Raw genomic sequence first — 26,314 nt, 5'->3', positions numbered from 1 at the left:
ATGCTGTCATTCTTTTTAAATTATTATTATTATCATGTGATTCACATCTAATCAGCAAACTTAAAGAACTCTGCGTAGAGAAATAAACACAGTTCATTTAAGTAAACAGGTAAAACTAAAACTGAAATTTTTCACAGAGAACTTTTGCTTTATACTGTATATACAATCACATATCTATGAGAAATGAAATCTCAAATAACTGTCTATTTATGCTCAAAACATAATAAACACTCCCTGTTGTTTACAACGGTTGTTACTTTCTTTATTATGCTGTTTTCCATCTGGTAGCAGAAGCAGCTCTTTACTAACTTACAGGAATAATATAAAAGAATTACTTTGTGACAATATTCTATTCTAGTTGCTTCTGATGTTTTATTGAAACATCCTTTAGGATATGCCATAGTGTAAGTCTTGTGACCTCTCTTTCCTCAGCAGCATTTAGTCACAGTGTGGATGTAGGAATGGTTGTAGACTGAAGTGCCCAGATTTACCAGATAGCATGTATCGGCAATGACCTGCAGGCGCATCCAATAATTTCACAGGCAATACCAGTCAGGTGCATTTTGTTTTAAAAGGACTCATGAAAAACACGGCATTCCACTTATAGTTTTATAGTTGCTTTTCTAAATAGCAGTGTCTAGCTTATTAAAAATAATGTGTCTCCTTAGCTTCTATTAGCACACTTGTTCATTGTCTAGTCTGCTGTCATACCAGGACAATGGTGGCCACCATACATGGATTGAAGTGAATGTCTAATCTGAGCATTTCATCAGATTGAATTGGTAGAAATTGATTATGCAGCACAGTTTAAAAGATTAAATGTAATATTTCTAGATTGTCTGATATTTTTCAAAGAAAATTATTCCGATGCTTCAAATCAGTTCTTTTTAAGTAACCATTAAGTAACCAGTATGAGGGATTTAAAGATGGATTATATAGTGACCGCCTCTGAGGGACTGGTAGTGACAAGACTGTATACATGTAAACCCCGGTGTATGGATGTTAGACAAATGAATGACCCGTCGGTACGAACGCAACAACCTGTGGCGATGACATAACATCGACGCCAAAGACAACAGGGCTGAGAATGCAGAGCACCTCCCGGAGTGGCTAATGGACATCGGAGATGAGAACAGGACAAAGGGGAATGGAAAGAGGCACAGAGGGGGAACAGTGAGGCACAGAAAGACAGGGGGAAGCACAGAGGGGACACAGAGGGACAGTAGGAAGCACAGGGGGGACAAAGAGGGACAGTAGGAAGCACAGGGGTGACACAGAGGGACAGGAGGAAGCACAGAGGCGACACAGAGGGACAGGAGGAAGCACAGAGGGGACAAAGAGCGTCAGGAGAAGCACAGATGCGACACAAAGGGGCAGGAGGAAGCACAGAGGCGACACAGAGCCGTAGGAGGAAACACAGGAGGGACAAAGAGGGACAGTAGGAAGCACAGGGGTGACACAGAGGGACAGGAGGAAGCACAGAGGGGACAAAGAGCGTCAGGAGGAAGCACAGAGGGGACACAGAGGGTCAGGAGGAAGCACAGATGCGACACAAAGGGGCAGGAGGAAGCACAAAGGGGGCAACTGAAGATATTCTTCATCATCAGAAATAAGAGGATGCGAAGAAAAAGGTTTTCAATTGCATTGCCAAGTTGAAAAACAATTTTTTTGGTGAGGATTTGGGCTTTTATGAATTATGTTTAACTCCCTCCCCCATCTTATTAAAAATAAAAAGTCTTCCTCTGTTCAAACTTTTATCCTTCAAGCAGGCTGGTGTTGCTCATAATCACATATGACCACAATCAATTCTGAAAAATTCAAAGAATAACTATATTTCAGCTAGTCAAGCAGTGCGATGTAAGAAGTGATGTATGGTACTGCAGTAAGCTCATCAGCAGTACATCTAAAAGCCACAACCAGGGCCGGTTCTCTCATGAAGCAGGGTGAAACATTTGCATCAGGTGCAGACTTTACAGGGGCAGCATGTTTATACTGTGAGTTTACACTAACAGCATGCAGTCAGAGTAGGAGGAGAAATAATAGGAAAGCAAGGTTTCCTTGGAGAAAAGCAGCGTGTTGTGCTGTGTGAGGAGTGTGAAAGTAAATGAGGAGGGGGAGGCAGGAGAGCAATCAATGTTTCACTTGACTTGAACAGCAGAAGGGAGGAAGTGGCTTTGCTGTCCTGAATGAGGAGGAAAGGAGTGGCCATGGGTGAGCAGTTTGTCAGAATCACAGCCAGCTATTGTGTTGAGTTGCAGAATGTCACATGAGAACATTAAATGAAGCAGAGTACTCTCAAGTCTGCCTCAGGCAGCAAAAAGTCTAGAATTGGCCCTGGTCACAACCCAACTCGGAAAACTATTGTGGGATGCATAGTTTACTTCTACTGCTCCTCTAATTAAATCAGGCCCTGTGACCCTAAACATTCTAGTAAATGTACCAAGATATGGTTGATAAAAGAAATGGATAGTTCTAAAATGGCCACATAAAAGTCTGGAGAAAGTGCATGTGAATCTGTACTACTAGATGTGAACAGTTTATAATTTTCCAGTTCCACCATAGAGAGAACAAACTGGCAGGCACACTAGGCTTAAAAGTCTCACCACATTTACTAGCACAAGCATGAAGTGCATGAAATGCATCCGAGCCACTCTGGCAACATGTATTAGCATTAGAATGTGAAGCCTTGCATGCAGACTAAATTCATATCTGTATAAGCTAGCTCAGAGCAAAGCAATAAAAGCATGCGAGGAGCCATGGAGTTGGCAGTGCAGGATACTTGTGAGACCTAGTGCAGGCTGATGCGGACTGGGTGGAGGCATGGAACACTGGGGTGCTGAGGTGGATCCAGGTTGGCTGCCCTTAGCTTTTGATAGCTTGAACTCCAGTCTTTCCAAAACAACATCCCTTCCATCTACTGCCAATTCGTCCACAAAAAAATCCTTCCACTGGTCTCTTCCTGCCTGCACTGCCTCCATCTCTTCTAGATCCATTTGACCAAACTCCGGAATAAACTCCTGCTCCAACTCATTCATGCTTTCACCATCAACTACCTCTTGTAAAGACATCGCCACTGCAAGCAATGAAATGCAAAAAATAGAAGCATCGATTGAGACAGAGTGGTGCTACGCTCTAATTAACTGCATAGTCCAAGTGCCACAATCCACAGAATAAAGATTCTAAATTCCACCATAGAGAGAACAAACTGGCAGGCACACTAGGCTTAAAGAGAAACTCCAACCAAGAATTGAACTTTATCCCAATCAGTAGCTGATACCCCATTTTACATGAGAAATACAATGATTTTCACAAACAGACCATCAGGGGGCGCTGTGTGACTGATTTTGTGCTGAAACCCCTCCCACAAGAGGCTCTGAATACCGCGGTACTGCTGGCAAACTGCCACAATGTAACAATGTTCACAGACAGGAAATAGCTGTTATTAGCTGTCTGTAACAGACAGAACAGCTAGAAACAGCTAAATAACCTGCCCACAGTAACAATGTCACCATGTAATACATGTCAGAATGTGAATCTGGGAGAGGAAAGATTTTACAATGAGCAAACACTGACTAAATCATTTATACATAATTATTGTAAAAATGAAGCACTTTTTTTTATTACATTATTTTCACTGGAGTTCCTCTTTAAAAGTCTCACCACATTTATTAGCACAAGCATGAAGTGCATGAAATGCATCCGAGCCACTCTGGCAACATGTATTAGCATTAGAATGCGAAGCCTTGCATGCAGACTAAATGCATATCTGTATAAGCTAGCTCAGAGCAAAGCAGCTTTACTACTATTTTACTATTTTCAAGAACTAGATATAGGCCAAATATTACCCACTGACAAGGTTCTGTACATCCAAACAGTGTTTGCCTTAGACATAATTTATGTATATAATATCTGCTAATGTTTTGTGCACCTAGTGCCCATACATCAGACGATGTATAGGCAGATCGACCAAGAGATAGAGATGGCCCGAACGGTTCGCCGGCGAACAGTTCCAGGCGAACTTTCGATGGTTCGCGTTCGCCAGGGAACGCAAACTTTTGCGGAAGTTTGGTTCGCCCCCATAATGCACCATTAGGGTCAACTTTGACCCTCTACATCACAGTCAGCAGGCACATTGTAGCCAATTAGGCTACACTCTCTCCTGGAGCCACTCCCCCCCCCCTTATAAAAGGCAGGCAGCGCTGGCCATTACACTCACTCGTGTACCTGCAGTAATTAGTGAAGGGACAGCTGCTGGCAGACTCTCATAGGGAAAGATTAGTTAGGCTCTTGTAGGCTTGTTGCTCCTGGCTGATTGTTATTGCTAAAATAGCACCCCTCAACAGCTCTTTTGAGAGCTATTGTTCTCCTGATGTGTTTTTTTTTGTGTTGCCCACTGACACTGCATTATACAGCCCTATCTGTTACAGCTGGACCTTGATAATTGCTATTGCTGTGCCAGCCAGACCCTGCCTAACTATCTATACTGGGACACCTACCTATGCCTACCTAACTACTGGGGCACCTACTTACCTATACGGGGACACCTACCTACCTATACTAGAGCACCTACCTATGCCTACCTACCTATACTAGGGCACCTACCTATGCCTGCCTACCTACCTATACTGGGTCTCCTACCTATGCCTAGCTAACTACTGGGGCACCTACCTATGCCTATCTACTTATACTGGGACATCTACCTATGCCTGCCTACCTACACTGGGACTCCTACCTATGCCTAGCTAACTACTGGGGCACCTAACTATGCCTATCTACCTATACTGGGACTCCTACCTATGCCTAGCTAACTACTGGGGCACCTCCCTATGCCTACCTAACTACTGGGGCACCTACTCACCTATACGGGGACACCTACCTATGCCTACCTACCTATACTGGGGCACCTACCAATGCCTACCTACATACAAGAAGATAATAAGATCGTTGCTTCATTGTGGACAGACCAAATTCGATCAGCTAGACACTCAGTCACTGTTGTTCTGTCATTCAGCTACCTCAGCCCGACCATATGGGCTTGAAAACTGCCATGGCCTGCACTCTCGCCATGGCGCGCACCAGTCCAGCATGGCCGTCACTACACAAACAGCTGTTTGCGGTGCGTTACACAGTGAGTTTGGTGTGTCAGTGTGAAGCAGTACTCTAATTACACTCCCTGATTGATGTATACACATGCAAGATGTTTTACAGCACTTTAGGCCTGCAATTTAGAATTCAATGGGATTTCTGCCCTTAAAACGCTGCTTTGTGTCCAATCCAGATTTTTCCCCGGGACTTTTGATGTGTACCCCACTTCCCCATGCCCTCCTCCAGGTGTTAGACCCCTTGAAACATCTTTTCCATCACTTTTGTGGCCAGCATATTTTTTTGGATTTTTCAAAGTTCGCCTCCCCTTTGAAGTCTGTTGCAGTTCGCGGACGTTCACGCAAACCGAACTTTTTGAAAATCGGAGGTTCGGGCCATCTCTACCAAGAGACAGATGTCTCTATGAGTGAATCTGATTGGAGTGAGATCTGTTGGCTGCCCATACACCAGAGGCCAATTCTGATTGATTTCAGCATTAAAGAGAAACTCTAGTGAACATTTTACTGTTGGCAGGTGATATAGCTGCTGCATGGTTTTTGGCAGTTGGAAACAGCTGTAAACAGCTATTTTCCACAATGCAACAAGGTTCACAGACAGGAAACTGCCAAAAGTTTGAACCTTTCTAGTGGGAGGGGTTTCTTGTGGGAGGGATTTTACCACAATATCAGCCATACAGCGCCCCCTGATGGTCTGTTTATGAAAAGGAGTAGATTTCTCATGTAAAAGGGGGTATCAGCTACTTTAAATCTCTTGGGAATGAGCCTAGTGACACCACATCCGCTGCCTTACCAACCCCAGCATTGTCTCCCCAGTGTAAAATGTCTCCCGCTGGCTCCATGCTCCGCCCTTCATCCACTCCACGTGGCTGCCAGGGTAACATGGGGGCAAGTATGTGGATGGAGCATGGAGCCAGCGACGGACACCGTCAGATAAAAGTGTTCACGCATGGTGCACTGGGGGCACATTTTACACTTGGGGGAAAGAGCTGGGGGTTTCATCATGGTAACCCTACATCTTGTAGCATGTCCGATCGATACATGCATCCAATGTCTCCCAGGAAATTGGGCGCATTGTCGACCAGGAATTCTCTTGGCAGCACCCTTTTTCATCTGATTTCATCTGATTTGATTATAATAATCAAATTGGATGGTTGATCAACTCCCAAGTCACCTGATGTATGGCCCCCTTTATCCTTATAACCAGCTGCCTTTAAATAATTTAACAAATATTTGTCAGCTATTTAATTTGTTGCACCTCAATTCTTCTAGAGTAAACGTATTTACTTCTCCAATTACTTTGCCAAATATTAGCCAGTGAATAGGTTCTGTGTACCTAAATACTTGTAAAATAATCTTTTTTCCTTTCAAAATAATTGAGCAAATATTAGCCAGTGAACCGGCTCTGTGTACCTAACTTATAAAATATTCTATTTCTGAATAATTTAGGATATTATCTTACACTTTAAGTAGTGTCTCTGCAAATAAAACGATTTGACTGGTGTCTCCTGAGGAAATAATATATACTGTGCTGTGCAGATACGATTGCAAGTTGCCTCTGGTTCTTTGCATTTGGAAGCAGGGACCCACTTAGATTTTAAAACATCCGTGCTTAATTTGTTGAACTTGTCAAATTGCTACAATGTTGCTGCAAGCTATGCTGTGTTCAGAGGCTGATGACATCTCAGCATGTGCTTAAATTGAGGAAACTATAAGAATAAATAATAGTAATGATCATTATACATGTGTTTAATATTTTACATCGGTTTGTAAGAGAACGTTGTCTACTTATCCATCCTGCATTGCAGGCTAAATTTATCTGAAGCTAAAGGGCTAAAATGGGTTGTGTATTATAATTTTCTTACTGAGAATAACTGCCCTAGACTTCTTACACAAAATAATTAGCTTAGTAGTTTTCAACTTGTAGTAAATCAATACTGAATACTGTATATGGGGGAAAGTAAAGACACACCCTTTTTTCGGAAAACTACCTTTGCAGTTTTCAACCTTTGCATAAGTGCAAAGACTAGGGATGCTCATTCGGATTCCCCGGAATTGAAATCTCCGACTATCCAATCAGAAATCTGAATCTCTGATCATAACTCGAAAATTGGATTTCTACGGAAATACTGCATTACTGCAATTCAGTAATTTTAGCCCAATCACAGAAGTTGAAATCAATGGACAATCGGACAATCCAGAAACACCTCGGAAGTATTTGGCAAATCAGAGAATGCAAAAAAAATGAGAATGCAAAAAATTAACTGCGTGTGAAAATAACTACAGAGGAGGTAACTTAACTACAGAGGAGGTAATTTAAGGAATGAAGAGAAAAGATAACTCTTTCACTGTGTGGTGGCAAGATTTCTCTTACCTTATTATCTCCAGCATGATCTTAGTGAATCCACCACACAGTGAGAGAGTTATCTTTTCTCTTCATTCCTTAAATTACCTCCTCTTTAGTTAAGTTACTTCCTCTGTAGTTATTTTCACTCACAGTTAATTAACAGCCTGTCTTTAACTTTAGAATTCTGGAGTTATTTTAAGGATTGAAGTGTTAACTTAAAGACAGAAGAGTTAACTTTAGGTTTGCGTGAGGTAAAATGTTTCCTGAATACTACATGCCTTATCACCATGGTGATAACTCTAGAAATGTTAAAGACAGGAAATAAGCTTAGTGAATTGAGGCCATTGTGTCATCTGAGGAGCCTCATAGTGTAGCCTGAGGGGTACTCTGCTTCTACCTGTGCCACTGAACCAGCCTATCTCGGAGAAGTTCGGTGAAGAGAGAAGTGCAGTGCCAGCCACAGTATGTTGCATTGCAGACCTGCCACAATGCTTTTCTCAAGTGGTCAGCCATTCCTTTATTGGGTAAAAAAAAGAGGGAAACAATTGTAATATCATTCTGGTTCTTTTTCCCTTTGGAATTTACAATGGACATCCACTTTCATGAGTATATTCCCATGACATATTTTGTTATATCCTCTTCTTCCTTATTTGGTGCTATCCCTCAAATACTAGTGCACTATTTGTGTATTTAACCCTATTAAACGTTGATGTTTTCGGGATTATGCTCCTCAATCTCCATGTGTCTACTGTCTACCTCACAGGTTCTCTGATCTTACCTTCATCATCAGTTGCTCTCATCTTAATCCAAACCCCTTGTGAACCTTCTTCTGGCCCTCCCACAGTCCATAGTCACTATGGACCTTCTTTTCAAGGTTGTCCGTGGTTGGAGACCATTAGAGAACATAACTGGTTCTGTAAATCTGGCTTGAAGTTACAAAAATGTTACAAAAATGTTTCTCTTGGTTTTATCCACTTGTAGTTACTGTTGTGTCCTTTCCCTTCCTGTGTAGTGAATATGTTTTCCCAGCTTGATTTGCTTCTTGGTGTCTTTTCATCTCCCTGGTGTCACCATCATGCTACTTGATCTACTATTGTCTCTCTCTTATGGCCCATACTCACGAGGGACTTTTGTCGCCTCAACACGCGGCGCGCGCGTGTTGCGGCGACAGGTCGCCCGTGAGTATGGGCCGTTGCACGCGCGCGCACCCCGAACTGTCGCCCGTCGCTCATGTCGCCATGCGATTGAAAGTTTCAATCGTATGGCGACAGTGAGTACGCGGACTAGCGACAGCAACCTCCATTAAAGTATATGGAGCTTCCGGCGGAGGGAGGAGGAACGTCGGCGACAGCTTCCGCCTCGCCGCTGGTCCCTCTTCCGCGTGTGTACGCGGAGGGACCTGGCGATGAGCTGTCGCTGGCCTGTCGCCCACACGCTCACGTGTGCTGGCGACAGGCAACATTTGCAGCCCGTGAGTACGGGCCATTACTGTCTAGTGTTCCAGTCTTTTATGGAACACTAGCCTATTCTGTCACAGCACACTATAACCTTCCCCTTTTCCCATGTGCTACTTCTGCACAACCTACTTTCTGCAGCATCCAGCAGTTCCCACTTCCTTTCCCTCAATGACCACTCTGGACCTTATTTCCTAAAGTTCTCCAAGTCTGCAGAACATGGGAGGACAGTAAAAAAACTGAAGTGATCTAGCAAGCATGTGGATTATTTAATCTACTTAATAGTAGGTAATGTTATGGAAGAACCATGAAGAAAGGAAATCGGTTTTATGATTGTGTTTCATGATTCCAATCTAAATAGAATGTCTAGGGACAGCACAGAGAAAAAACCTGGGGTCTACCTATTCATGTGGCTGCAGCTTTTATCCTGCGAGGACAATATTTTTCTTTAATTACTGGGAAAAAAAGAATCTTCCCTTTAGCAGACCACTAGCAGCCAAGTGTGAACCCTACCAACAAAAGGACCAAATGGTCCTCTTTTATGGCAGAGGAAGCCTGAGCACAGCTCCAACCCAGCAGGAGACCACACTTGTTGGAACCTCTCTGGCCATGTTTAAAATAATGGTATTGTATGATTTTTGCCTTTTTTTAGAGATCATGTGGCTTTAACAGTTACTTTTACCTACTTTTGATGGTATTATGGAAATGTGACTTTGCACAGTCTCTACGCTCAGATTAAGCACAATTAAGTACAATCCTTCAGCGCCAAAGGTAGAAGAACTATCGGTTCACTTGTAATAACGTGACACATGTTCACTTTTTTTTTTTGTGCTTGTACATCAAAACGTTGCCTGTATATCAAGTCAAAATTTCACAAAGATGTTTGCTTGTATTGCAAAGCGCTCTTAAACTAAGTTACTCTCAATCCAAGGTTTTACTGTATATTAATTATTAATATTGCATTTACAATAAAAAACATAAAGTCATTTTCTCAGCTGTATACCTGCTTTAAGCAGCACAGAAATAATCCTCTCTGAAGATTTGCTACCTTAAGGACTGTATTGTTTAGCCAGAGCAGAGTGGTTAAAGCAGATCTGAACTCAGAACGTCCTCTCTGCTCTAAAAGATGCACAACAGCATAATGATCTTTAAACAAAAAACATTTCTTTGTTAGACCTGATACAAATCCTAAAATAAATCTGCACTGTTTCTACTTCCTGATTCTTCAAAGCAGACATATTGTTAACAGCCTGTGCTTTCAAATGAGCTTATCTGCCATCTCTGCTGTGGTAGTCATATGGCACGGGAGAGATCACATTAGAACTTGTGATTAGACACAAATGAGGGGGAATTAAACAGACTAAACTCTCTAAATATATACAGTGTGCATTTCTCTAGGTTTTCCTTTTATCCTGTGCAAGATTTCAGGTCTACTTTAACAATTTTCATTCAAAAGTTTAGAACAGTCAGTAGGTCCTCTGTCTTTCACAGAGGTGGCATCAGCCCTGTATCCGAAATATTGTGTGTGTGTGTGTGTGTGTGTGTATGTCACTCGCACACACCCTCCTAATCTCTCTGCTGCCCAGTCCCAGCGGTTTCAGTGCATCGATTGCATCCACGAGGTTGGATGGTCAATGTGTTGAAATACATTAGAAGGCATTGTGGGGTCCGGCCACTAGGGGGTGTGTGACAGGCAATTTAAAAAATAAATAATCTAAAAGTTGGGTTTGAGGATTTTGTTAAAGGACCACGCCAGCAAAAAAGTAGGTTGTTAAAATGTGACAGAACTGACAAGTTTTGGACCAGTCCATCTCCTCATTGGGGATTCTCAGGGTTTTCTTTGTTTTCAAAAGCATTTCCTGAATGGCAGTTTAACTGCCAAAATAGTAAGATACCAGCCAGCCTCCCTACTCACTTGCACACTATTTTGTCAGGGCCTGAGCCCACTGACTCAGTTGTGTCCGCTTTTCAGTTACACATCAATGCTATAGATGCTGAAAAGTGGACAGAAGCAAATACAACTGCGTTAGTGGGCTCAGGCCCTCAGTTAGACTTAGCAACTGCCATTCAGGAAATGCTTTTGAAAACAAAGAACCCTGCAAAATCCCCATGAGGAGATGACCTATTCCAAAACCTTTTGGTTCTGTTGGGTTTCAACTGCTTACTTTTTTTTTTCCTGGAGTGGTCCTTAAAGAGGAGCTGTCAGCCATACTATCTCAGGAAAAAAAACAAATATATAAGTAGATAAATACTTGCTCTACTTACATAACAAATGTATTGCACTGTCCACGTTATGATTCCTGTGAATTTTATAAAGAAAAAGTAGAGAATCCTATTCTAGACTGTGGCGGGATGGTGTAATGGTTAAGGGCTCTGCCTCTGATGCAGGAGACCAGGGTTCGAATCTCGGCTCTGCCTGTTCAGTAAGCCAGCACCTATTCAGTAGGAGACCTTAGGCAAGTCTCCCTAACACTGCTACTGCCTATAGAGCGCGTCCTAGTGACTGCAGCTCTAGTGCTTTGAGTCCGCCAGGAGAAAAACGCGATATAAGTGTTATTTGTCTTGTCTTGTCTAGACAGTTTCCATATTTACTGTGGCTATTTTGAAGCCAGTCATGATGTAATATCTGCCCTTAGTCTTCTCTGACTGATTTGCCTGCCCTTCCCTATAGAAAGTGCATTGTTTCAGCCTGAGAAATTTTGGCCAATCAGAGAGGAACAGAGGTGTGGGAGGGGAAAACAGAAGGGAAAGAGGCTTTAGCCAATCAGGCTGCATTAGTTAAGTCTGAGGGGAAGTAGAGAAACAAAAAAAGACAACCCAGCATGCCCTGCAACTTCTCCTTTGTGTACCAAATTTTCTGTGTACCAAATAAGAGTCATGTAAACTGGGGAATGATAATTTATCAACAAGAAAAGTAATAGTGATTTTAACTATTGGATTACCTGATTAGCATCCTTATTACTTGTTTACCAGATAAAAATAAATAATTGATTTTTTATTTTATGCCCGACAGTTACTCTTTAAAGCTTCCCAGCTTTCTTTGGCCTGAAAACCTTAGTAAATCGGTACTATATGTCAAGCAACACTGATCACAAAATTCCTGCTTTCCAATGTCTTCTGTCACTCCTCTTCACTAAGGAATAGATTCAAATAATCTCTATTATAATTATAATTAGCATCATTACTAACATCCTCAATGGCACCACACAAGTTTACAGCATGTAATAAATACAATTTGCATTGACAGACAAGGACCATACAGACAAGACACAGTTACATAGCTCACCTTGTACAATATACAGTATATTTGCATGAGACAGCAATGTCAAACAGCGATAACAAGGAACAATAGGAGAGAATGCCCTGTCCATATGAGCTTACAGTCTGTATTTGTCTAACTTCGATAAGGAGCAATTAATAAGGGCAGCAGGATTCCAAGGGGCTGTTAATAGACCGCTGTGTATGTAGGAAGGGTGTGTGGTACCCTGTATGTAAGTGAATTCAACAGTGTTTAAGTATTGGTAATAAAGGGCTTGTTTTGATGTACCGTATGTATGCATGTTTTGACCATTCTTTTCAAATCATGATCTGACCATTCTTTTCAAATCAGTCTGCACTTAAACTATACCACCATATGAACTTTTCATGTATGTAGTGTAAAATAGCTAGCACTGTTTTATCCAGATAGCAGTATTAGGTAGCTTTTCTCTCCGAACTCCAGAGAGTAGTAATAGGTAGCCTTTTTGTGTGTCATCTCAACTTCCCATAGCAGTACTAGTTAGCCTTTGTGCCTCCCATCACCCCTACAGTACTATGAGGTAGCCTTTGTTCACCCTCTCTTCACCCTGTTACGGTAGCAGTATTAGGTAGCCTTTGTGTTAACCCCCCCCAGCAGTATTAGGTAGTGTCACCTCCTGTCGATTCCCACTACGCTCTGCATTGATCTCTTGGATGGAGAGCTGGCAGGAGTATTGCTGCCACCCAGTGACAGCTCTAGGTATTGCTGGATGTATCCTGGTTCTCACTAGCTAATTATGATTCTGATTAGCTTGTTGGCGGGTCGCACTTTCTGCCTAAACTCACAATGAGCTGATTATTTCCCAGGAGAGTTATAGTAACATGTGTTTTCTGATTGGTTGCTACTCACATAAAATCTCTTCCTGTTTGAGCACCATGCCTGTGATATAGCTAAACTGCTGGATGTGATTTGGCTTGATTATTGTTATGACACCTGCTTGACCTTTGACTACTTATTAGATTTCCACATGCCTTGACCTCTGCTATTATGACTACGCTTGTGTCTCACCAAGGGATTTGACAGGTATCTGAATCGTATTGTCCCTAGGCCTGATTCCTGGACTCTGTTTATCTTCAGTTTCTTCACTGGTTCTTCTCAGCCTCTGGTTTTATATCTTACATGCACAAGTCCTGGGGCAAGTGAAGTCAGGTAGACATGTTCAGTCTCCCGTTCAAGTAGGGGGTTGAAGATGAAGAGCATGGTGAATATTGCGACATAGTTTCTGAAGAGAAACTGGTGATTGCCCGGAAATCTAACAGGTAGCCTTTGTTCCTCCCCCCCTCCCCCCATGGTAACCTTTGTGCCTCACCTCCCCACCTCTTCACCCAGCAGTATTATTATTAATTTTATTTATACAGCACCAACATATTCCATAGAGCTGTACAATGTACAAAACATGCAACAATGTAGAGCATAGTTACATGAGCAGTTTGAATAACATCACCAATAGTGATAGATGTTCAGTTGATAAATTGCACAGAAACAGGAAACAAAAGGGGGAGGTCCCTGCCCTTTGCACAGAAACAGGAAACAAAAGGGGGAGGTCCCTGCCCTTTGCGAGTTTACAATCTAGAAGGTAGTGGGGTTGAGACACTGGAGAAGACAAAGGGGTTAGCAGATGAGGCAGTGAGATTTAAATTCTAGCTAAAGCGGATTATAAGATTGTCTGAAAAGGTGTGTCTTAAAGGGACACTTAAGTCTGTGGAAAAAAATGAGTTTTACTCACCTGGGGCTTCCAGCAGCCCCCTGCAGCTGTATTGTGCCCACACAGACTCCATCAGATGCTCCTGGCCCCGCCGGTAGCCACTTCTGGTTTCGGCGACAGGAGCCGACAGGCCGGGAACGTGTGTGATTCTTCGCGTTCCCAGCAACAAAAGCACCCTCTATGCTGCTATATGATATATATTCTATGCTATAGCAGCATAGAGGGCGCTATTGTGGCTGGGAATGCGAAGAATCACTCGCGTTCCCGGCCTGTCGGCTCCTGTCGCCGAAACCGGAAGTGAGTAAAACTCATTTTTTCTCACAGACTTAAGTGTCCCTTTAAGGGTACATTTAAAAATTTCCAGGCTTGGAGCATGAGGGATAGGCTGTGGTAGAGAGATCCAAAGTACAGGTGACACTCGTGAGAAGTCCTGGATGCGAGAGTGAGAGGAGGTTACAAAGTTGGATAACAAAAGGGTCTCTTAGGAGCAGAAAAGGTTCCGGGATGGATGATATCTGGAGATAGATAGGGAAATGTATCAAGGGGATAGCCTCCATTACTGGTTTGGTGAGGGACACCTTTGATAAAAAATTACACCTATGTACAGGCTTTTAGCTACAATCACATAAGGGATAAATGTTACCAATCTATCATGATCTCATGATCAGTATGCAGATGACCTCCTTGGTAGTCAGGTAAGAAGTCCATTCTGTTCTATGACAGAGGGTGGAGAGAGGATGAGCAGGGGGGGGGGGGTATGTTTGGTTGCCCAAGCACCCCCCCCCCTCTTTAAATCCCCATAAAAAGGTCCCTTTGGCTGTAAAAACAAAGCTCTGCCTCCAGTGGTGATAAGTCCCTCCCCCTCCCACAAGAAGCCCCACCCACACCAGCAGGAAGTTCCTCCCTATCTGGGACACTTTGGAGTAAAGAGGTGCCATATAGGAGTCCTAGTGTAATTATCCCCACAGCTGTGTGGGAGCAGGTAAAATAGTGTCTTTGACAGCAGTGACCTCTCTCTCCTCCAGCATCCACAGTGACTTCTCCCTCAACCTTGCACCCACAGGGACCTCTCCCTCCACCTAGGAACCATACTGACCTCTCCCTCCACAGCATTAGCACTGCAGTGATCCTGCCTCCCCCAGCACCCGTACTGACCCCTCCCTTCCCCAGAACCTACATTGACTTTTCCCTCCCCAAGCAGCTCCCTTCCTGTCCCTGCAGTATCCTTCCTGTCCCCAGCAGCACCCATAGTGACCTCCTCCAGCACCTAAACTGACCTCTAGCACCCCCAATGACTTCCCCTTCCTGCAGCACCCACACTGACCTCTACTTCTTACTTCTCCCAACATCCACCCCTTCCCCCCATAGCTGGCACCCAGTACTCACACTCACATGACACCAAGTACCTGCACCCAGGCCTGACATTACACCCATAGTCCCCAACCGTCCCGTTTTCGTCGGGATTCTCCCGATTTGGGGGGGCTCTCCCGCTATCCCGGTAAGAGCCCTCCAAGTCCCGGGCGGCTGTCAGTATTGACAGCCGCCCTTAGCAGGAGGAGAGCAGCGCAGTGGAGGGAAAGCAGTGGGCAGCGGCAGAGAAGGGGGCCATCTCCCCCCCTTCTCTCACCTTAGGGTGCTCTCCCTCCCTCGCTCTCTCCTCCGATCTGTGTGTGCGGCAGCGTTTGGCAGCGGGCGGGACTTATCTTCCGTGTCGCTCCATGGCCGGAAGTTCTGGTGCCGCAGCCGCTGCTCTGGTCTGGATCAGACCAGAGTAGTGGCAAATCATCCCGCGCCGGCGACGAGACCAGACGGAGGACACGGAAGGTAAGTTCCGCCCCTCTGCCAGCCACCGCACTTCATTCCGGAGGGGACAGCGAGAGCACCCTAAGGTGAGGGAAGGGGGGGAGATGGCCACCCTTCTCCACCGCTCTCCTTCCCTCGCTCTCTCCTCCTGGAGGGGACGGGACAACACCTGGCTACCTATTCTGGGCACATATACCGCTGGCTATACTGGGGCACATATACACCTGGCTACAATATACTGGGGCACATATACACCTGGCTACAATATACTGGGACACATATACACCTGGCTACAATATACTGGGGCACATATACACCTGGCTACAATATACTGGGGCACATATACACCTGGCTACAATATACTGGGGCACATATACACCTGGCTACAATATACTGGGGCACATATACACCTGGCTACATATACTGGGGACATATACCTCTGGCTACATATACTGGGGCACATATACACCTGCCTACATATACTGGGCACATATACACCTGCCTACATATACTGGGCACATATACCCCTGCCTACATATACTGGGCACATATACCTCTGGCTACATATACTGGGCACATATACCCCTGCCTACATATACTGGGGACGTATACCCCTGGCTACATATACTGGGGACAACTGGCTGTTTGTCATTATGTGCATTTACTGGTGAAAAGCTGTCTCTTCTTATGTGCATTTACTGGTGAAAAGCTGTCTCTTATTATGTGCAATTACTGGTGAAAAGCTGTCTCTCATTATGTGCATTTACTGGTGAAAAGCTGTCTCTTATTATGTGCATTTACTGGTGAAAAGCTGTCTCTTATTATGTGCATTCACTGGTGAAAAGCTGTCTCTTATTATGTGCATTTACTGGTGAAAAACGGTCTCTTATTATGTGCATTTACTGGTGAAAAGCGGTCTCTTATTATGTGCATTTACTGGTGAAAAGCGGTCTCTCATTATGTGCATTCACTGATGAAAAGCTGTCTCTTATTATGTGCATTTACTGGGGAAACGCTGTCTCTCATTACGTGCATTTACTGGTGAAACGCTGTCTCTTATGTGCATTTAGTGGGGAAATGCTGTCTCTCATTTCATGCATTTACTGGGGAAACGCTGTCTGTCATGTGCATTTACTTCATATTTTATTTATGTAACTACATTAGCTGGTATAACTACATTACAGTTAGCCCCACCCACGGGCAGGGTATATGAGGGATATATTTATTAAAAAATATAAGGGCATCAATATTAAAAAAAAAAAATCTTAAAAAAAACTTTATGGTAGGCGTGACTTGGGGGTGTTTAGGGGGTGTGGCTAGGGGTGTGGCCTGTGTCCCGATTTCTAATTTTAAAATGTTGGGAGGTATGTTACACCCAGTACTCACACCTGCACTCAGCCTCCACATGGCCCCCACTATCTGTACCAAGCATCCACTTAACCAGTACCAGCACCCAAAGTATCTACATTCAGAACCCATGTGACGTCCAAAGCCCACCCATAGACAGCACCCAGTACAGGCATGGCGCCAAGTATTTACACCCATGTAACACCCAATACCTGCACCCAGCGCCCACATGACATCCAGTACATGCACCCAGATCTCACATGGCACTAAGTACTTGCAATCAACACCGCCACCCACCTAACACTCGATACCCACCCATAGCCAGAACCCACATGACACTCAGTGCTCACACCCAAAATCCACATGGCACCCAGCACCTGCATTCAGCACCCACATGACAACCAATACCCTCTAGCCAGAAACGAGGAGGAGGGGGTCCTGCGGGGGGAGGGGGGGGGAGTGTTGCAAGCCCCCTTTTATATATTTGAGCACCTCCCACTTAAGGACCCTCTGAACGGCCCTATGGGGGGAGATAGATCAGAGATTACCTCTACTCACACTAGACAGAGCATCACCAAAAATGATCATGAATACTAGGAAATGAAGCTCTAATATGTATGCGAAGCTTCATATCCGCAACATGTAATTAGTGTAAACAGACTAAATCTGAAAAGATTAAGAAGCTCATGGATGTTGTAAGTTTCCTGGCTGGTAAAATGATCCTGTGTCTATATATTGCTTACTGTCTGACAGATTCAGCACGCATATCTGGGTCTCCGAGTGAATCCAATCTATTTCTCTGGCTGAAAGCTTCTTCCAGTCAGTGACTCAAATTTAATCAAAGTCAGGAGATACAATAGAAAATACTAGGATTTTAGCAGGGGGTCAGCAAAGGCACTGCATATATTCCACTTGTTAGCTCTCAAATTAATTAAAAATATGCTGAAAATGACTCAGTATCAGGGGAAACCTGTAGAATAAAAAAATACAATTTGAAACATCATGATTGCTGCAGGTTTCTGGATTTATGCAGTGCTTTTTTTCTGATTATAATGGTGAATCATAAAGCCAAAGCAACCCACAGCAGCTTCCATGCAGTGCACAGGAGACAGATGTGGAGGGTGTGAACATTACACACTAGTTGAAGTACATTTCTACAAATGCATGTGAATGTCAGCTCTTGCTCCTCCTTCTCCCCTGATGAATACAGTTCAGTAGATTCTCACTGTTCACTTCCCCATGCGGCAGGCAGCTATCTGAAACACACATGCTATCTACTATATGACTGACTGTCTGAGCATCACTGAAGCATTCCTGACTTGTAACAGCCTCAGTCTCCCCCCCACCCTTGCAGCTCCCTCTGTGCCATCCAGAGACCTGAACATCGCGCAGTTCTTTGAATTGCCCGCTTCTCTGGTCAGTGATCTCCAGCTTTTGTGTCTCTCACCTCTCTGTGTCCCCCCAGACAATACATCTAGCTCTTCTTCACATAAGAAAACGGCTGAAGGATTATCTCCAGGAGTATGCAGTTGTGGAATGGAGTTTACAGCAAGTGTAACTCATAGTTTGCCATCACAACCCTTGGATGTATGGAGTATTGATGCTCCTTGGTATACAGCTCATGACTGATTGGGACACCTGTCTGACACACGACACACAGAGGACTGGCTCAAGGTAATGGGCAGGAGGGGTCCCAGTGGCAGGTGCCTGGCTTGAACTGAATGCACACCTCTGATCCAATATTTCATCCAATCAAGGGCAAAGGACACTGACCTGGATAATCAGACCAATTTTATTTTTTTTCAGGATCCAAAGAAAAAAAACACTGATTAGGATTAACCAAGTAGCAGAACACAGACAGGTAAGGCATCCATTCCTTTATGACATTGGCATTTATTCTGTTAATAAGGAGGCTGACTGCATGAGACCACATGGAGCTGACGCAAAGGGTTAATAATGGGCTGGTAGGTGCTTTCCAAGTGTTCCAGCCAGAGATCTCCATCCTGTTAGTCCTCAGAAAAAACATGATTTCTTGTAACCTGTTGTCATAGTACTGGCAGGCAGCAGCCAGCGGCAAGGCTGTGCCTTAGGATCTTATGTGTAGACTAGTTCCCTGCTCTTTTAATTAAGAAAATGTGTTTTTTGGCTTGCAGTGTGTAGGTTGTTAGGAGAAGTGTCCAGTAATTTAGCTTTTCGTTATAACTGACCTGTCTGTGGGCTGCAGTGAGTGGAAGTATGGACCTGTTCATCAGTCTGGTTATGGAGCAGGCTTCAGATTGTGAGTCAGAAGCAGCATCAGCCTCCCAGCATGGACTGGAAAAACTGTAAGCATTTTACCCTTATACTTGGCATGCTGGAGACGGGGACATTATGCTCTGCAATACACCTGAGGAATATGTTCCTATCACAGATATAGGGGATCAGTCCTGATGCCACCCCGTGAGTTCCATCATAAAGGCTTGGCTTAGGCAGGCAGCAGACCTTGATGGACAGGTGGCTGAGGCTCCTTGGCGTGTTTTGGAAGATCTGACTGTCCCAAATGCAAATGTGCTGCTGAGGTTGGGGATGGATAATGGAAGGATGAGTTCAGCACACTGCTGGCAGCTGTCTGGAGAGATGGCTTTGGCATTCACAATGATACTGGCCAGTCACCTACATAGCAACGTCCAGTCCTAAAATTGTCAGGCTGTGCATGAACTCTTTGCTCCCCAACATCAGACTGAGCTCATTCTGGCTCTGCTAGGGTTAACAGGCTGCAGTGCGTTCAACTTTGGTACCCTGTGCATGTGAGAGCAGGCAGAGCAGCGGATCATGCGTGACACTGTGATGTTACCCAGTGTACTGGCCAGCCAGGCAGGTGCTGCTGCTTCACTTGCTCAGTATCCTGTGTTGCAGAGCTCTTCGCCTGCAAATTACGCTGATTAAACTCGCCTCACATCCTCTCGTGGAGTTCATTGGTCTTTGAGTAAACGTACGTGTTCAAATCAGTGTGTGTGCAAAGGTAAATATCGGATAATGGCGTGCAATGAAGCATGGCTAGTGTCCTATTAAAAGAGATACTGTGTGTATGTAAAAAAAAGCCCCAGTCCTCCTAGTAAATGACTTAATAAACAGCCAGCCAAATAAATCAATATACCAGATAGTCTAAACTAGATTAGAATAGATAGACCTACTCATCATTGTATTATTATTCGTTTTGTTTTTTTAGTAAATAGAGGTTTAAGGGTCAGATATAATTGAGGGGTGGGTTGTTTTGTTTTTGTACACATTTATACAGTTCAGATTTTACAGTGCTGACTCTTGATTTTAGCAGTCCTTACAGGAAACATTGAACCAATCAAACTACTCACTGTCTGTAAGTAATGATTAGGCTCCAAGCTAAAGGTGCTCACTTATAGTACAATTTTCAGCGAAGAATCACCCAATTGATCAGAAGCATGCGATCAAATTGGCACACAAAAAAACCTCATTGATGTCTACTTTGAACGATTTTAAGGTGATTGTTCAAAGAAAATGTAGTCAATCGCGATAACATTTTTTATAATTGTTTTTGATGAATAAGAAGTTCAGATTGGTTTGTTGATGGTGAAATGATCAATATATTATTACATTATATTTGAGCATATTGTCTAATTTTTTCGAGCAATTATTTGCTAAAGATGTTACTGTGTTGGGCTCCTTAAAGGTGATCATTCGATTTGTAAAAATGTTTTTTATAATCAGTTGTGATGGATAGGAAGTACAGATTGGTTTGTTGATGGTGAAACAATCAATCTATTATAATATTTTATTGTCAATCATTCTTATCACTTGGGTGATTGTTTGCTGAGAGGTATATTGTTAGTGGGCACCTTTAGTCACACTATGTGGGTTGCATAACACTCATGCTATAATGCGGGCGTAACTCAACGCACACTATACAAGTTATAATGTGCATGTTATTAGCATTAGGAATTTCTATATAACATGGTCGTTATCGCGCAGGTTATCCAGGAACACACTGTAGAAAGTACATTTGGATAACATGCTCTTTCAAAACACAATGAAGTCAAAATGACCATACAAATGTATGGATAGTGCATTTACATGCAGCAGTGCACATAGGTTGCATTGCACATCCTGAAAAAAAGGATCACTTCACATCATTGTGGTTAAAGAAACACTGAAGTCTCAAAAAATATGTTTGCCCTACCTAAACCGCCGCATTCCGGCCACTGTAATCTATCTAAATCCCCCCTAACTCGCCCTCCCTCTCCCCTGCAAAATCCACTACTTTCTCGGTTGTGGATTTTGCTGCCCTCTACTCTTCCATGTGAGGCAGGGCTATGAGCTGCATCCCTGCTTCATACGCGTCTGTCAGTGGCGGATCTCTGCCTCTCCCCCGCCCCTCTCAGTGAAGGAAGACTGAGATGGGCGGGGGAGAGGCGGCGATCCGGGCTGACAGACGCACTGAGAGGCAGAGCTACGGCTCATAGCTCTGCCTCTCATGGATGCGCTGCCCGGTTTGCCCCCCGGGGAGTTAGGGGGATTTAGATAGCGTACAGTGGCGGGGATGCGGCGGTTTAGTTAGGGGAATCATATTAAACATATTTGTTAAAGAGACACTGAAGCGAGAATAATTCTCGCTTCAGAGCTCATAGTTAGCAGGGGCACGTGTGCCCCTGCTAAAACGCCGCTATCCCGCGGCTAAACGGGGGTCCCTTCACCCCCAAACCCCCCCTGCAAAATCAACGACCAAATTGGTCGTAAATTTTGCTCTTCCTGGAGGCAGGGCTAACGGCTGCAGCCCTGCCTCTCAGCGCGTCTATCAGACGCACATCGCAGCCTCTCCCCCGCCCCTCTCAGTGAAGGAAGACTGAGAGGGGCGGGGGAGAGGCGGAGGTACGCGTCTGATAGACGCGCGGGAGGCAAGGCTGCGGCGGTTAGCCCTGCCCCAATGCGGAAGAGATTCCGCGATGTACGGAGGGGATTTGGGGGTGAAGGGACCCCCGTTAAGCCGCGGGATAGCAGCGTTTTAGCAGGGGCACACATGCCCTTGCTAACTATGAGGTCTGAAGCGAGATTTATTCTCGCTTCAGACTCTCTTTAAATAAAAAGATGTTTTTTTTGAGACTTCAGAGTTTCTTTAAGTTGCAGTGTGCACACTGTGGCTTGATTCACTAAACCGTGATATGACAAATAGCACACTTTATCAAAGATATCATACCTTATCAAATATATCACACCTTATCAAAGATAGCACACCTTATCAAAGTTAACATGCCTTATAGAGAATAGCATAGCTAGTGCTACAAACTTATGCCTGTTAATTGGCAATGGCACTCATCCTGCCCTGAGCCCCTGCGGGTTTGTAGAGCTCGCTATGCTACTCTGATAAGGTGTGTTAACTTTGATAAGGTGTGCTATCTTTGATAAGGTGTGATATCTTTGATAAAGTGTGCTATTTGTCTTATCATAGTTTAGTGAATCAAGCCCTGTGTGTGCTGCGACACATACAGTAAATCATACAGTCCATTATGTATGCAGAACACCACAACCGTTAATGTGCACATGGTCCATTAACGCACAGCAAGCTGCACGTTATTCTGATGGAATCCACCACTTTGCACTAGTAAGATACAGATTTGAATGTACCATTACGACCTTGCATTGCAATAGGATTATATTGTCCATCACAACATAACACAATGGGCTTGATTCACAAAGCGGTGCTAACCTACTTAGCACGTCTAAAGTCTTAAGGCACGCTAACCAGGGTGCTAAGTAGGTTATCACCGGTTTTCTCAATTGAGAAATCCGGTGCTAACCTACTTAGCACCCTGGTTAGCACGTCTAAAGACTTTAGACATGCTAAGTAGGTTAGCACCGCTTTGTGAATCAAGCCCATTGTATGCAGTGTGAAAGTAACCTTAATGTCCCTACCACAATCTAGGGACAATTTTGGGAGTGGGGTGGGATGGGGCTGTGGGAGGGAACTGGGAAAACAAGGTAGAACCCATTAAATTATGGAAGGAACATACAAAAACTGTTCAGATGTGTAGCATGGTGACTAAGTGGCGTAGATCTCAAAAAATATACTACGATGTTCATTGATTTCCACTTAAAACTGGTTCTAGAATGGGATTGGGACATTAGACTGTGCGCCCTGGTGAATAAAAATGTACATTGTTGTTTATAAACAGCGGTGTCAGTGATATATAAAATACTACTGCTACTAATAATACTAATACCATTTTTGGGTGTAAATTAAGTCCAGGGCTCTAGAGCCACCAGGCCTGAATGCTATATCCACCTACCTGTCGCCTGCCCTGCATCAGTTTTTCATAACAGAAGTTAGGAATCACTCATGCATGTTTTTTTTTTCTGTGCAGTTCAAGGATTTAAACATTTTCCAAAAGGCAAAATGATTCTGCATTCCTGGAGCATTTTATTTAAGGCCGAACATTACACAACATGTCACACCAACAGTGCTACAGCGTGGAAATATGCAGAGAAGTCTATGTACATTTTATACCAGTTTTTGCCATATTTAAACCTTAGCTCCTTTATAACTGATTGCACACACGACTCTCTGGCTGGCACAAAGACACTGAGCATTAAACATATCCCCTTTTTTGCTGCTGAAATGAGTGTGTTTCAGCTTGTGTGGTGTTGGAGACGTTTGGCTCTCTCTGAACGGTTTTTGATTCTTTTGTTTGAAATAGAATCCAGTGAGCAGAGTGCTATTCAATATTTTACAGAACATACACTGGCACCTGAGCTCTGCTTCAGTCTTCATTGCAAGGGGGCTGAGGCGGTACAGGCAGAGAGGAGGTAGCAGCCTGCATCTAGGCAAGAGCTGTTTTTTAGATGGAAATGATTTCCAGTAGATGCTGCTGACCCAGGCCAAGTTCCAACTTGCTTCCTGTAGGTATAAAAGCCACACATCTCAGTGCCAATCTATTGAGGCATCAGCGCTGTTACTCATGCTCTGTGTTGCTTCAGCTGGGAGCCAAAGATGAGTCATCACATTTGGGCACAGTGGCATGCTGATTAAGATGCAGCTTTATCAGGATGAAAACTTTCATCACTGGATTGTGATGTGGCTCTTTGAAATGAAACACAGGTTCCTCAGTGAGGCAGACAAAGACTTAAAGAAGGGATCCCTGAAACCATGGAAATGGCAGACATGAGATTGAATGCGTCATGTCTGGATGACATTGACAAGTACTCTTAAATGCTGTATGCTATTTTAAATGGAAATTTAGAGGAAAAGAAAATCCTCTAATGTAACATAATCTAATTTGAATTTAAGAACGTGTGACTTGCCATGAGTCATTTGCTTTATGTTAGCAATTCTGACTATACACTTATGTCTGACCTGTTGGAACATTTCCATGGAAACATTTAAAATTTTGGTCTGTGAGCGGTAAACCTGGCAATGGTATTTATGGCAAGCGGGCATCATCATGGTTTATTTATATGCCCTATAGATTTTGAATTTACCTATTGAGTATATATAAAACTTTCAGCTACAATATTTAGCTGAAAGTAGTTTTGTTAAAACATTAATACAATGTATCAGTGCTTCACAGGACGCTTTGTAACTTTGTAACATAGGTAAAGATGTTCCTTTTATATTTCAGTTTGCAGCCAGCTATGATTTTTCAGATATAGCAGATGATTCAAAAGTATACTTCCTTGTAAACATGATGCAGATCACCAAAATGGGGATTGGAATTTTTACAGTCAGTGGTTCTTAATCCAGCTCCTGTTTAGTAAGGAGACATTGGACAAGACTCACTAACACTGATACTGCCTACTGAATGTACCCTAGTGGCTGCAGCTCTGGCGCTTTGAGTCCGCCAGGAGAAAAATGCAATATAAATGTTCTGTGTCTTGTCTTTATATGGCTAGATATTCTGTACATGCACGTGTGCATTTAAAAATGTAGCCGGAATTTAGACACCTGAGATAGCCACAAGTACTACAGCTGTACATTACCAGTATTTTAGTGTGAATCAGTGAGTGATTCCGATCAGCAATTTTTACTGATATTTTACTATGGCCTAACCTAAACTTTTTCTCACACAAGCCTTCCCTCTCAATCCCTTACCCCTACCAACTACAACTCCCCCCCAGCGCATACCTAACCCTAAGGGCCCCTGCCAATGCCTAACCTTAAGGAACCCCTCTAAGGATTACCCCCCAGTTGATGCCTGACCACTATTTGTAACCATAGCTGGTATAGCAAGTAGCCCCAGCTATCAAGCTTAAAGAGAAATCGTAACCAAGAATCGAACTTCATCCCAATCAGTAGCTGCTAACCCCTTTCGCATGAGAAATCTATGGCTTTTCTCAAATGGATCATCAGGGGGCTCTGTATGGCTGATTTTGGGGTGAAACCCCTCCTACAGTGTGATGTCAGCGCCTCACAGCACTGAGGTACTGACATCACACTGTGGGAGCCTTGTTGCATTGTGGGCAATAACAGCTGTTTACAACTGCCAAAAAAGCAAGCAGCATCTCCTTCCACTGACATCACCTGCCAGCAGTAAAAATTTCACCATGCGATAAATGTGTAAATGTAAATCAGAGAGAGGAAAGATTTTACAATGAGCAAATAATGACTTAATCATTTATACATAATTATTGTTAAAATTAAGCACCTTTTTATTACATTATTTTCACTGGAGTTCCTCGTTAACTGCTTCGTTCTGTGCACCTAAATGGATCTTTGGATATGAAATTTGCCTGTAGGTTTTTCGGGTACATGTGAATCAATAGACAGAAGGTAACACTGTTCTGATTTAAATGCTTTTAAGTAGTTGTCCTGGAAGGAACTGATGTTTTTTATTTCCACAAAAATTTAGGTATTCTTTAAAATGTTGCTGTTCTTTTCCATGGACGCACAAAGAGTTGAATTTATTCTGTTCTATGAATGAATAACTTATTTATAGTAGAGCAGAAAGCTTTCCACACTTCATATGCCACACTGAAGGCAGACTTTCTACATGTAGTCCTATGTCAATGAATGGGAAGGGAGGAATGCTCCCTAGTGGCAACCTGGAGTAAGGCCCGGTTCACATGGCCGATTGCCAATGGCTTTTCTGTTACCGGGCAGAAAAATGATTGGCATTGGTTCCTGACAGTCCATTGTTGCAGTGTCTTGATGTAGGAAGCTGTGGATTGTGTTACTAAAAGACGTGGATGGTCCCCGGCAGATGTCCATCTGAACTGGCCCTAAAGCTGCTTTTACACTGTAAATCGCAATTCCAATTT

At 43.5% G+C, this 26,314-nt stretch overlaps 1 protein-coding gene across 4 annotated transcripts in view; it reads left to right on the top strand.

Moving 5' to 3' along the window:
* Positions 1 to 18,314: 18,314 nt before the first annotated feature.
* The window catches only part of CALN1 (calneuron 1), a 416,505-nt gene continuing 408,505 nt past the window's right edge, over positions 18,315 to 26,314 (top strand). Inside the window, exons 1-2 of one of the 4 annotated variants that reach the window (XM_068265345.1) lie at positions 18,315 to 18,727; positions 18,860 to 18,914. Coding sequence is in view for 1 of the 4 variants with exons in the window: in XM_068265340.1 (XP_068121441.1) it covers positions 19,289 to 19,377 (89 nt within the window). In the remaining 3 variants the exon portion in view is untranslated. Of the gene's footprint in view, positions 18,915 to 19,268; positions 19,378 to 26,314 lie in introns of those variants that run through there. The other 3 variants (XM_068265342.1, XM_068265340.1, XM_068265346.1) reach the window with 3 other exon arrangements.

The sequence above is a fragment of the Hyperolius riggenbachi genome, chromosome 2 (assembly GCF_040937935.1).
Source record: "Hyperolius riggenbachi isolate aHypRig1 chromosome 2, aHypRig1.pri, whole genome shotgun sequence".
Classification (NCBI taxonomy): domain Eukaryota; kingdom Metazoa; phylum Chordata; class Amphibia; order Anura; family Hyperoliidae; genus Hyperolius; species Hyperolius riggenbachi.
Note: the sequence above shows the minus strand (reverse complement) of the source record. Positions and strands in the feature narration are given on the sequence as shown.